The sequence below is a fragment of the Engraulis encrasicolus genome, chromosome 15 (genome assembly GCF_034702125.1).
Source record: "Engraulis encrasicolus isolate BLACKSEA-1 chromosome 15, IST_EnEncr_1.0, whole genome shotgun sequence".
Classification (NCBI taxonomy): Eukaryota; Metazoa; Chordata; class Actinopteri; order Clupeiformes; family Engraulidae; genus Engraulis; species Engraulis encrasicolus.
The window spans coordinates 27,342,802-27,355,487 of record NC_085871.1 but is presented as its reverse complement, the minus strand read 5'-3'; the positions used below and the strand labels follow the sequence as shown (position 1 = coordinate 27,355,487).

The 12,686-nt window shown below is 43.8% G+C and overlaps 1 protein-coding gene across 1 annotated transcript in view; it reads left to right on the top strand.

The window, feature by feature from the left end:
• Positions 1–297: 297 nt before the first annotated feature.
• The window catches only part of tmem110l (transmembrane protein 110, like), a 36,752-nt gene continuing 24,363 nt past the window's right edge, over positions 298–12,686 (top strand). Inside the window, exon 1 of the mRNA XM_063217306.1 lies at positions 298–789. Within this exon, the coding sequence (XP_063073376.1) occupies positions 600–789 (190 nt within the window). The 5' untranslated portion in view covers positions 298–599. The remainder of the gene's footprint in view (positions 790–12,686) is intronic.

Below are 12,686 nucleotides of genomic sequence, written 5' to 3'. Positions count from 1 at the left end.
AAGCAAAGGAGTCTTACAGGCCATCCATCCATTGGATGGCACAGCTGGATGAGACCACGAGAATGAAAATAAAGGCCTATTAGCCAACTTATATTCAAGGAATGTGCTGCTGCCAAATAGCCAAATCGACATTATCCCCGATAATGAACAAGAACGTGCCATTCATAGAATTTGAGGACCGACCGTGCTGCCTGCAACTGCGACTGGGACAACGCACCCAGTTGGTCAGCGGGACGCTCCTCCTAACAAAAGCCAGGGGTCTCCCTCGCGTACACACAGACAGGAGGTGACGTAAGCATCTCGCGTATCTCTTCAGCTTGTTGTTTGGAAAACACAAGAATGGGAAAGTGGAAGCGAACGCTTTCTTGCCTGGACCTGTGCGCAACTTTCCAAAGATAGCCATTTGGCACGGGACGCGGTCCAAACGTCTCTTAAAGTCACGTTTGATTGACTCGAGTGAAGTTATGGCGCTTTTCTAGGGATTAACCCACTGCTTTTCTCTCTTTGGTTTATCGACCCTCGCTTTGGATGTTTTTCTCCCAGTGTCGAGGAAGTGTCTTCGCCCGTTGTCCTCCCAGGCGTGTTTTTAATCAAGAAGCATGGACATGTACGGATTAAACGGCATTTTCATCGCAGAGAGACTGCTGAGAAGAAAGATGTTCGTGGTGACAAACATGAGCGACCTCACGAAAGCTTCGACGCGAGGCTGTGATAACGGGTCTTTAACGGATGGCTTCGGGGTGCTGATTCAAGGGCTTCTCGCCGTGGTAGCCTTCAGCACTTTAATGTGTACGTTACACTTCTTGTTGGGAGACTCGCTCCCCATTTCGCAGCATGATTTGACATTTAATTGTAATGTTGCCATGTGTTTGAACACTCGCCTTTACATTGTAGCCTAGCCTGTGTTGGTATGTAGCGTCTCAGCTGATTAGTGTGTAGATTAGAAGCGCTTCCTATAGGGCAGTCTGTAAACACGTGGCCATTGTTGTCGTTGTGTGGATACATTTTGGATACATTTTCATCCGCTCCATATGTGAATGTCTTTGTTCATAGTTATTGTTACATTAGGTTATCATTACATTGTTGCATGTAGTCGTAATAATGTCACAATATCCCCCAATCAATAATAATTTGCTGTGAGGCAGACGTTGACAGATTGGCGTAGGCCTATAATGAATAAACCGTAGGCGCATCCAAAATACTACATTCACAGCGGAAATCCCCCAAAACACTGGATGTCATCATGCTCAATAATACACATAATTATTGCTTGGAAGCAGAGTTGAGTTGTTGTGTCTAACAAGAAGTGAATGGGTTCTGTGTCTAAAATGCACAAGTTTCGGACAGGACAGCAACCTTTTTTAAAGGAGGTTCACCGCTACTGGAGCTGGACTGGTGTCAAGCGGGCCACAGCTTTCCGCAGCTACCCGCAGCTACTCTGGACTTTACGGTCCCATTCACTTCAATTCATTTTTTCGCAGCCAGAACAGGTTTTACAGATTTCGGACTGTGCCGACGCCGCTGGTGTCGTGCGAGGAAAACAACAATTGTGTCGGACGCTACACCTGGTCATGGAACGACATGCGTAACAAGAATGATCATAACTTGTGTCATTTCGAAGATAATTAAAGAAAACCATTTTCACAATGGGACTTCTCATAGACCTGTTTTTGCATGTCTCTCATCTCTTTGCATGTTGACAATCACCGTGACAAGTTAACAAGGTGCACGGCGCACTATGCGTCCAAAAAAGAAGAATAACATTTCACGATGTACATCTGGAAATAATTCACATCAAAGTGAAGTGTTATTACATAGGGCACCATGGTAATCAATATGTGTGTAAGAACATGTGAAAAAAATAAATCGGTCAGTTTGTCAAAGAAGACACAAGAGATATGCACCACAATGCACAGTATGCACCACACCGTGCTTTTCAATTATATAAAGAACAAATACTGACGGCACGAATGTTTCTTCCCTCAATAATCCCACGTCACATATCAATCAAGCAACTGAGCTAATGTGGCCACAAAGGGGCGGTATTGTACGCTGACACATTCGAAGTCCTCAGATACAGATAGGCCTACAGTCATGAATTACCTGACAAATTGCTGCTAGGCTATTGCTGTGGGAGCGCTACACTAAAGAACTGTGTCCCATATCTGCCCCTTTCATATTCATACATTGACAATTGAATTGACAAATGAAATACTAATATTTTCTGCGTCTTTTACAGGTGCCCGTATTCTTCAAGTCTGTCGTTACAGCGCAACGACGGTCAGCGCAGATGTGGCGATGTGAACACTCTTGCATTACACCTTTTGCATGTTGTACATGTCTCCAATCTATATATGATTGACTGGTGCCATCTGCTGGCCTCATAAGGCTGCAGCGTAAAGCTCGAAGGAGAACGTGAAATGATGTCGCCCCTAGGCCTACAGATAGGCCTAATCATAGTTGTGGCCGAAGTATTTCTGTTGCATGTGATATTTTTGTGAATGACTATTATTGTAATTTCAGCAACATTCATTATTACTATTACGAGGAGTATTATGTAGCCTAGGTGGTCCTATGAGTTTTGATTGAAATGTGCCGTGCGCTTGAGAAGCAGCAATATGTAGGTGCCCCCCTATCTGTCCTGCATGTCATTCAGGGACACTGTGTGGTTCGCACTGCGTGTTTTTGTGGTGAGATGTGTTCAAATTCGGAGGACTAAAGCATTTTTTGTGTTCTTGGTGTGTTACACGGTAATAGCCTACAGGTTGCGTCAGTGGCGGAACAATTGCGCATAGGGCCACAGGGCGAAACACTTATCGGGCCCCCTATATGACCTGACAAGATCACAGTTGGGCCCCCACCACCAATGCAAGAGTGCCCTGGGCCCAGGGGCAAATGCCCTGCTCACCCTCCCTATAGCTCCGGCCCTGGGTTGCGTATTACCATGTCGGGACAGTAAAGTTTACTGTGAAAAACTACAACATGAAAAGCGCTGCCGTGTCGTTGTAGGCCTATGTGTAGTTGGAAGATATAGGATACCTATTGTCATGTCAGGGTAGTTGCACGGTGAACATAGGCAAAGTTGGAGAGATTGAAACGATGAGTGAATGGCAAAGGCCATTGCGATGAGAATGTCTTTGATTATCTTCGACCTGACGCGGGAAATGCCATTCTTGATCAGCAAGCCGTTTAATGGTCATGTTTAGCATCCGAGACAATTGTTGTTTTCCTCGCACAGCAACAGCGGCGTGGGCACCGCCCGTTTGTCTGTAGGCAACCTGTTATCGCTCCAAAAAATGGATTGAGTGAATGGGAGGGTGTAGGCTAATAGGCCTACCATGTGGGCACAGATCTACATAAATCAAGTATGTAGTAGGCTTCACTCAGGTTTCTTGATAACTTTTAAGGGTGCTGTCCCAAATGAATACTTCGAATCAAAGAAAAGGGGGGCGCACCTTGCATCAATTTTTTCTTTTCTTTATTTTTTTGTACACAGAAAAATAAAGAAAAGAAAAAAATTGTGCAAGGTGCGCCCCCCTTTTCTTTGATTCACAGATCTACATAAACCATATGCTATTGAATGTATTCTCCCAGCATAATTACGTCCTTGCTTCCTGAAGTGGGCCTAGGCATATGAAGTGATGGGGTGCACCGTGCACAACGAAGAGATGTGTGGTCAAACACCATGAAGCGCATAGCTTGGATGCAGCCATGCCTGCCATTCTGCATATTGTGGGTTCAAGGCCCCTTAATATTCAATTTGAATAGGCCTACACGTGTAGGCTGTGTTACCTCACCCCTGATAAGGGCCTACATTATTAGGCTTATTCAGCTCGCTGAATAGGTGCCTTCAGTATTTCTTCAGCGTATCATTCAGGGGCATATGTCATTGCACACCGTGTATCTGCATATCCACAGTGTCTGTCTGCTTAGAGAAATGAGGCATTTTCCTTTTGCACTAGGCGACATGTGTGGTAGGCCTACGTAGTTCCTTACTTTAATCATGCCACGATGTTCCTTCAATATGTAGGCCTACATTGTTCTGGTCGTGCACATTGTTGCCTAACCATGAAATTGTGACGGCACAGTCAACATGCAAAAAGATTGGAGACATGTACAACATGCAAAAGGTGTAATGCAAGAGTGTTCACATCGCCACATCTGTGCTGACCGTCGTTGCGCTGTAACGACAGACTTGAAGAATACGGGCACCTGTAAAAGACGCAGTAAAATATTAGTATTTCATTTGTCAATTCAATTGTCAATGTATGAATATGAAAGGGGCAGATATGGGACACAGTTCTTTAGTGTAGCGCTCCCACAGCAATAGCCTAGCAGCAATTTGTCAGGTAATTCATGACTGTAGGCCTATCTGTATCTGAGGACTTCGAATGTGTCAGCGTACAATACCGCCCTTTGTGGCCACATTAGCTCAGTTGCTTGATTGATATGTGACGTGGGATTATTGAGGGAAGAAACATTCGTGCCGTCAGTATTTGTTCTTTATATAATTGAAAAGCACGGGTGTGGTGCATACTGTGCATTGTGGTGCATATCTTTTGTGTCTTCTTTGACAAACTGACCGATTTATTTTTTTCACATGTTCTTACACACATATTGATTACCATGGTGCCCTATGTAATAACACTTCACTTTGATGTGAATTATTTCCAGATGTACATCGTGAAATGTTATTCTTCTTTTTTGGACGCATACAGCTGTGCGCCGTGCACCTTGTTAACTTGTCACGGTGATTGCACAGTCAACATGCAAAGAGATGAGAGACATGCAAAAACAGGTCTATGAGAAGTCCCATTGTGAAAATGGTTTTCTTTAATTATCTTCGAAATGACACAAGTTATGATCATTCTTGTTACGCATGTCGTTCCATGACCAGGTGTAGCGTCCGACACAATTGTTGTTTTCCTCGCACGACACCAGCGGCGTCGGCACAGTCCGAAATCTGTAAAACCTGTTCTGGCTGCGAAAAAATGAATTGAAGTGAATGGGACCGTAAAGTCCAGAGTAGCTGCGGGTAGCTGCGGAAAGCTGTGGCCCGCTTGACACCAGTTGGAGCTGGCCCAAATCAACAACTGCAAGCAGTGAGCACTGAATGATTTCATCTAGCTCGTCAGGGGTGTCATGTGTTGAGTGGATTTATGCTCTATTGGCGAGGCTGGCAGCGGTGCTTCTAATTGAGTTTTGTTTAACGATGGTGTGTCACTCACAGGCCCCTTGGCAGATCCAAGCACAGACTGTGGATCTACAGCCTCAAGCGCTGGCCAAGACAGCCATCAGTTAACGGTTTGATTTTCTGTCACATGACCTCTTGAAGAGGGGTGTTGAGTTATGGAAATTACAACCCTAGATATTGTTGATTTCTGCTGGAGCAAATGCATAAATGGTAACCGAGAGAAACTGATTTCAATGCTACAACAGATCACACAAAAAGTAGGTTTTCTAATGCAAAAGGCCTCTTTCAAAACATGACGGGAAGGAGAAGTATACCTAATAATGATGATGGTACCAGTAGACTAGTTGGTGTCGAAAAATGATGAGGAAAGAGGAAAATATGAAACAATGCCCGCATACAGCACACATACTGCGCTTCATCAGTTTGGGTCGTTTAAAGGAGAATTCCGGCCAGTTTGGATTAATATCCCATCTTGGGTGGACCGAGGGAAAGGGATGAAAGGCAAAACCGCGAGAAATTTTCATGCCTGCTGCGCAAAGTTGTTCAATTGCGCTGTTTTCGGTTAAAACCTGACCCTTCGGGCACGTAATTGACCTGTTTTAAAGCTCCTAGCGTGCATTAAAACCCTTTTGAACGCTTTGGCCGTGGTGTGTGGGTCCATACAAGTCGATCTAGTGGTTCACATTTCCATTAGGTGGCATAGGTACGATACAACAGGAGTTTTCGAAAGTGGCGCAGCCTACCTCTTTCAGCTTCCGCCTTCCAACTACGTCCGCAAAATGGTTCGCCAAAGTGATACTTCATAGTAATCCATTTTAGTTTTGTCCACCAAAGACGAGCCACAAGAAACATATTCACACGTTTTCATGCCCTGAGTTGTTATTGTCGCGCAGATTCACTTCTCTGTCACTGAACGCAGTGTAGTGACGTCACGGTGTCACATGACTCCTGGAAGGAATAATTCTTTATCTGTAACAAATATTCTGGTTCGAAAAGGATAACCATGGCCACCAAACTCTTCAATTGAACTACCCCAACGGAGGATCCATCTCAAAATATCAAACAGTATATTACGACAGCGCCTCTCTTTCTCGCTTATGTATAATAACTGGAAGAGCGAATGGCGTTCCTTCCAGGAGTCATGTGACACCGTGACGTCACTACACTGCGTTCAGTGACAGAGAAGTGAATCTGCGCGACAATAACAACTCAGGGCATGAAAACATGTGAATATGTTTCTTGTGGCTCGTCTTTGGTGGACAAAAATAAAATGGATTACTATGAAGTATCACTTTGGCGAACCATTTTGCGGACGTAGTTGGAAGGCGGAAGCTGAAAGAGGTAGGCTGCGCCACTTTCGAAAACTCCTGTTGTATCGTACCTATGCCACCTAATGGAAATGTGAACCACTAGATCGACTTGTATGGACCCACACACCACGGCCAAAGCGTTCAAAAGGGTTTTAATGCACGCTAGGAGCTTTAAAACAGGTCAATTACGTGCCCGAAGGGTCAGGTTTTAACCGAAAACAGCGCAATTGAACAACTTTGCGCAGCAGGCATGAAAATTTCTCGCGGTTTTGCCTTTCATCCCTTTCCCTCGGTCCACCCAAGATGGGATATTAATCCAAACTGGCCGGAATTCTCCTTTAAGGCGCATACTGGTAATCAGAACAGGAAACCAAGAAACAAAATGGGTGGTATATGAAAAATACAGAGATGGAAAAAGAAAATAAGGCACAAGTGAGCCTCCTCTTCATTATGGTATTTAATGGCCATCCTCTGCATTTCACACATGACTCATACCCAGGTTTATCCTGATTGGGGTGGGGGGGACAATGGTGCATGTGTGTTTGTCCTAGAGTCTGCTTGGCAGATCTTCCTGCAATAGTCTCGTGACGTTGGTTACTTATTACCATGGTTGCCAGTGTTGGCGCTGACATTCTTGACCCCTAGCCTGTGCAGTCAAGCCAAATCAAGCTGGCTGGCAAGTCTTAGAATAGACATTTGACTTCAGACTTACACTTCAGCGCGGGGGAGACTGGCTAGCTTGGTTTGCCAGCCGTGCCTTCCCTTGAAGATAGTGGCAGACATGGCAGTGGTGGCCTTGTTGGTAGCTTGTACCTAGACTTGTCAAGGAAATGGCCAATGTTTTAGAAGGAAATGACCATTGTCTCAGAATAGGGCTGTAGGCCTATTTCTGTAGAGATGGCACAGGCTGCCAGTCATGACAGGAGTACAAGGCATTTAAGAAAAAGTCAGAGAGAGCGTTTTTTTCAGTCATGGGTAAGCGGTTAGTGCGTCAGACTTGTAGCCCAAAGGTTGACGGTTCGACTCCTGACCTGCTAGGTTGGTTGGGGGAGTAATTTACTAACCAGTGCTCTCCCCCATCCTCCTCCATGACTGAGGTACCCTGAGCATGGTACCGTCCCGGCCTTGCATGGGTGAGGCATACATGCAATTTCGTTGTGTGCAGTATGTAGTGAACACTTGTGTGCTGTGGAGTGCTGTGTCACAATGACAATGGGAGTTGGAGTTTTCCGGTTGGGCTGTTTTGGCAGCAAGATCGTCCAATTCAAAGACTGAAGCGCTGTGTTTTGAGGTACCCTCTTGGTTTTGTCAAGTGCTGAAGGAAGCAAAGCACAATTGTTTCCTTCATTCTATATTCTACCTGTTGGAGTTTAAGCAACACTTGTCTATGGTGCTGTCCAGCCAGATCACCCTAAGTGAATAGATTTTATACCTGCTTAGGCGAGGGACTTCTTAGATACAGAAGGCAGTAAAGGAACTGGCATGCTGCAGAGACAGACAATAGGCTGTCAATATAATTGAGATCTCTTCTCTTTTCTCCTTTCCAATCCTCTCTTTCATAATTTAGAATTGTAGATTGTTTTCCTAGTTATTATCCCAGGTATTCACCAGCCTAGTTCTTTAATGTTACAAAGTTTTGTGGGAAAATCTGCTGTCTTGACAGAGGTTTGTAGGAGGGCGAGACACATTCAGACAGTTCTTTCTTTCTTCTTTCTTTCTTTCTTTCTTTCTTTCTTGCCTTCTTTCTTTCTTTCTTTCTTTCTTTCTTGCCTTCTTTCTTTCTTTCTTTCTTTCTTTCTTGCCTTCTTTCTTTCTTTCTTTCTTTCTTTCTTGCCTTCTTTCTTTCTTTCTTTCTTTCTTTCTTTCGTTCTTTCTTGCTTTCTTGCTTTCTTTCCCCCATCTTTCTATCTTTCTCACATTGCATGTTGCAGTCACGTCATGGATTTCTGTTTTGCTGTCTCAGCAGCTGGCCTCATGTTTGTTCTTGGGCCAAGTGAACCGGTTACAAAGCCCTTCATGTAGCCTACTTACTTACACTTCTTAAACAAACATGCACACACATTCAGAGGGCAGAGTGACATAGATTTAAAGGTCACAATTCACGACTTTTAAAATATACATGTCTTTGCCCGTTCCTAGTTTTACTTTTTGTCATTAACAATAAGGCATAATGGATAAGTTGATATCTGCTCCTGAGTAGTCCATACAAAAATGTGCTGAAAATAATTCTGGCGCTGTATGTTATTATATGAATAGTAAAATTATTATGTCACAAAACAGTGTTTCTCAATGGCCAATTGGGTTTTTTTACGTTAATGTTGATCTTTTAAAAAAAAAAAAATCACCCCATCCAGTGGTCACCAAGCTCAAAGCATCCTCCACAATTTGTGCAGGTTTTTTTTGTATCTCATTTTGTTATTTACATGATTGTCAAACATGAGAAGGCTTATTTTAGCTCAGCATTCAGCTTTCTTGTCTTTGTCGTCTGTGCATCCTCGCGTGGTGTCTTGGAAACAAGTAGTGGTGTTAAAGAGCACATAAAGGATGATAAAAGGAGGGAAAGTGAAGAGAAGTGAGAGAGAATATATTTTTTAAAGGTAGTTCTCAGTGTTTCTGTGTTGGTGCAGAGTAGAGAAGGGGAGTCGAGTTGCCATACCTAGACTTGAACCTGGGCCTTCTCTGGGAATGGCTCTTTGGTGTAGTTTACAAACTCTAATTTGTACCCCAGGAGGCCCAAGTTCGGGTCCAGCTCTACTCACCTTCACTATATATGGTGTCATGAGGTCATCTGAGGCTTTGAGAGCCTGGCACTTACTCTGTACAAGGCCTTGGAGCAAGGAATCCCAGTGATGTGTGAAGCATGGATTTGGAGAAGTATGGATGGGAGAGGTTGGTATGGTGGGAAGGAAGTGAAGGAAAGCCAGAGTGTGTGAAGTGTATGGGTCCATTTGTGATGTAGTGACCACTCCTAGTATTGTAGTGTCACTCTTATTGTCATGCCAAGGAGCCTGTCTGATATGCCAGAAGGCCCACGTTCGAGTGATGGCACGGCAGGGCAACTCTTTGTTTCACTACAGGCCGTTTTTATACTGCATTTTGTAGCCTTGAACTAACTTCGACCTTATATATCATTCTATCCCTACGGTGCAAAGGCAATGATCGTAAGCAAAGAGAAAGACGGGAAACTAACTAAATGATTACTCTGTGCAAAAACAGTATAGATGTATACGGGGCTCTAAATGAACACCAGCCAACCGGCCAAATGCTGGTGAAATTTCAGTTTGGCTGGTAGAAAAGACCAACATACTAGCCACTTTGACCCATTAGTGAGTGTGCTTTTGGCTAGTAAGATAAACATCTAATAGCTATTTTGGCTGGTGATGAAAAAGGTCAATTTTGTGAAGTGCATTGCAAAATAATAATACAATAATATATACATGCACAGGGATGTATGTTTTTGTATATTATTATTTTGCAATGCACTTACTTCCGTGAGCTGGGCAGGCCAGCGTGTCTGCGAATTTACTTCCTCATTTATTCTCGTCTTCTTCCTGTTATTCATGCGCTTGCACAGACACACCCCTGTCCTCCCCTCAGCTGTCCATACTCCCTACTACACAGATGTGTAATCCTGCATCTTTGTACTTTCTGCAACAAATGTGCCATGCTTCCATAGCATTTCCCAGCGGAATGGGTATTGAGGGAATTGAGGTGGTAAACTATCACTCGGAGTGCCAAAAGCACACAATGGCCAGAGCTGTGCACACATGTTACAAACTCGCATTCATTCACCAAGAGTGGAATGCTTGTTTGCGGTCATTTCAACGATTTGCAGTGTGTATTGTCAAATACAGAAGGCTTCATTTTTTGGTGAGTTTATTCTTTTTAATACTAACAGGGACGTTGGTAGTATTATGATGAGTTCAAGGGGGTGTTGTCAGACTTATGATAAGTTCAAGTGGTTGTTTGTTTGCCCCAAAGAAGGTGAGAACCACAGGTCTAGTGCATAGAGGAGATGCCAGTAACCCAGGGGACGTGGAGAAGGCCGTCGCAGGGTTTACAGCCCAGCAGGAGGACCGTCATCTCCTTCGTTGTGCCAGGTAGCACAGGAAGAACAGTGCCACTGATGTGCATGTTTCTGCTCAAATGGTCAGAAACAGACTTCATGAAGAGGGGATGAGGGCCAGATGCCCACACATGGGGCCTCTACTTGCAGCTTGGAGTTGTATTGAGTTGTTTGGAGTTCCTTTTATTTTTTGGAGCGTCGTAATTCCAGTAACCGCTTGAATATCAGTCATCCTGGAAAGATCTTTAGCACAATTCAGCAATGCATATTTGGGTTTTGTTTAATTCATCATTCGTGCTAGCAGGAATTGGAATATTTGCAAGGTTCTTCTGAGCACATGCCAAGGCATGACTCACCCTGACTAGAGCAAGATTAAACAGAGTGGTAGTGGAAAGAATGCCAAGTTTTGGCAAGTCAGTAAAATGTTTGGCACAAAACGCTCTTCCTTGTAATTTCACAATGCTGAAGCAAACTGGTTTCCTTGCAAATTGATTTCCTAACTGGTTTGAGAACAGGATCTCGGTAATCCCTTTTCTAGTTGTACATGTACCTGTATGTCTGGGCTCTTCTTAGGCTGTTGTTCACTCTCTCCATCAAACACTGACCTCTTCTTTTACTGCCCTGGGGTGCATTTCTCGAAACCATAGTTGCTAACTACGTTAGCTACTTTGTTGTTTGGAATGCAATTTCTAATTGACAACAACCCAAGGTGCTAGCTGGCGAACAACTACGCTTTCGAGAAACGCACCCCAGGTCTCCATTTCTGTCGCTTGATTTATGTCCTCTATTGCGAATCATACAGGATTAAAATATCTGCAAAGTGTATTGTAATACATTGGCAAGGCTTGTCTGAAGATTTGAAAAGGTGAGGTGGTGAGAAAGCAATGAGATGACTTTGTGTGCTGCAATATATTGAGGTTGGGGTTATTGTAGGAATATATAGAATAGAAATGCATAATATTAACAGTCTAGATTGTTGAGTGCAGTAAGAAGGGAATCGTAACTTGAAATGTTGGGCACAATGGTTGCTTTTTGAGGATGCATACAAAGAGGGAAAACCATGAAGGCAGAAAAAAAGTGAATAGGCCCTACAATGTTGTATTGAATGATGGACTTTGGTATGTCGTAATTCAATTTCTCATCTGGGACAGATATAGATGATCTGAGTTGCTTACAGGTAGAACATGGGAGCTCTGACAAAATGTTATCTCAGAATCACTCCAATGATGGATGAACGAAAGAGTGAATAATGACATTATTGTGACAACTTATGTCAGGCATGAACTGTGGTCCCATGACCGTTGGCCACTGACTTTTTAAAATAATGGCATTATTGTGACAACAGAAGCCACATATGAGGTTACCCATGACAGTGCAATGGAGACAGAGGTCAATGACTGTCACATGCTTCCTCCTTGGTCTCTATCTCTCCCCCTTTCTGGCACTATCTTAGTATCTTGCTCTCTCTCTCTCTCTCTCTCTCTCTCTCTCTCTCTCTCTCTCTCTCTCTGTTTTTCTCCGCCCCCCTCTCCCTCCATTTCTGCTGAACTGTAGTCTCTCTCTCTCTCTCTCTCTCTCTCTCTCTCTCTCTCCCTCACACGTGCATTCTCTACCCATCTGTCCTTTTTGTTCTTCTTTCTCTACTTCTCGTTCTCCTTCCTACTGCCTGTCATCCTCTTCCATGAATCATGTAGCCAAGAGGAATGTCTTCCGCGTATGCCAAGGTGGTATTCAACACGCTAAATGACTTTGCTAATTGGTGTGAAATGATAATGTGGCAAATGAATGTCAAACGTCAGTCACTTAAACAGATGTCTCTCTGTGTGCGTGTGTGTGTGTGTGTGTGTGTGTGCGCGCGTGCGTGCGTGCGTGCGTGTGTGTGTCTGCTGCATGTGTGACTTTACCCGAGATAATGGAAGAGATTATTGGTGTGTTAAACGAATCATTAAGGTTTTCCCTGCAGACTTGATGGGGTGTAAATGAACAACCTGTAGGCGGACGGAATATGTAAATATACGTATGTAAGATGGTTAGGTGTTTTTCTTACGAAGTTATTGCACAAACACGGACAGCCGCTGTGTCATCATGTGAGTCAGTCTTCAGTAAAAAAAAAGAA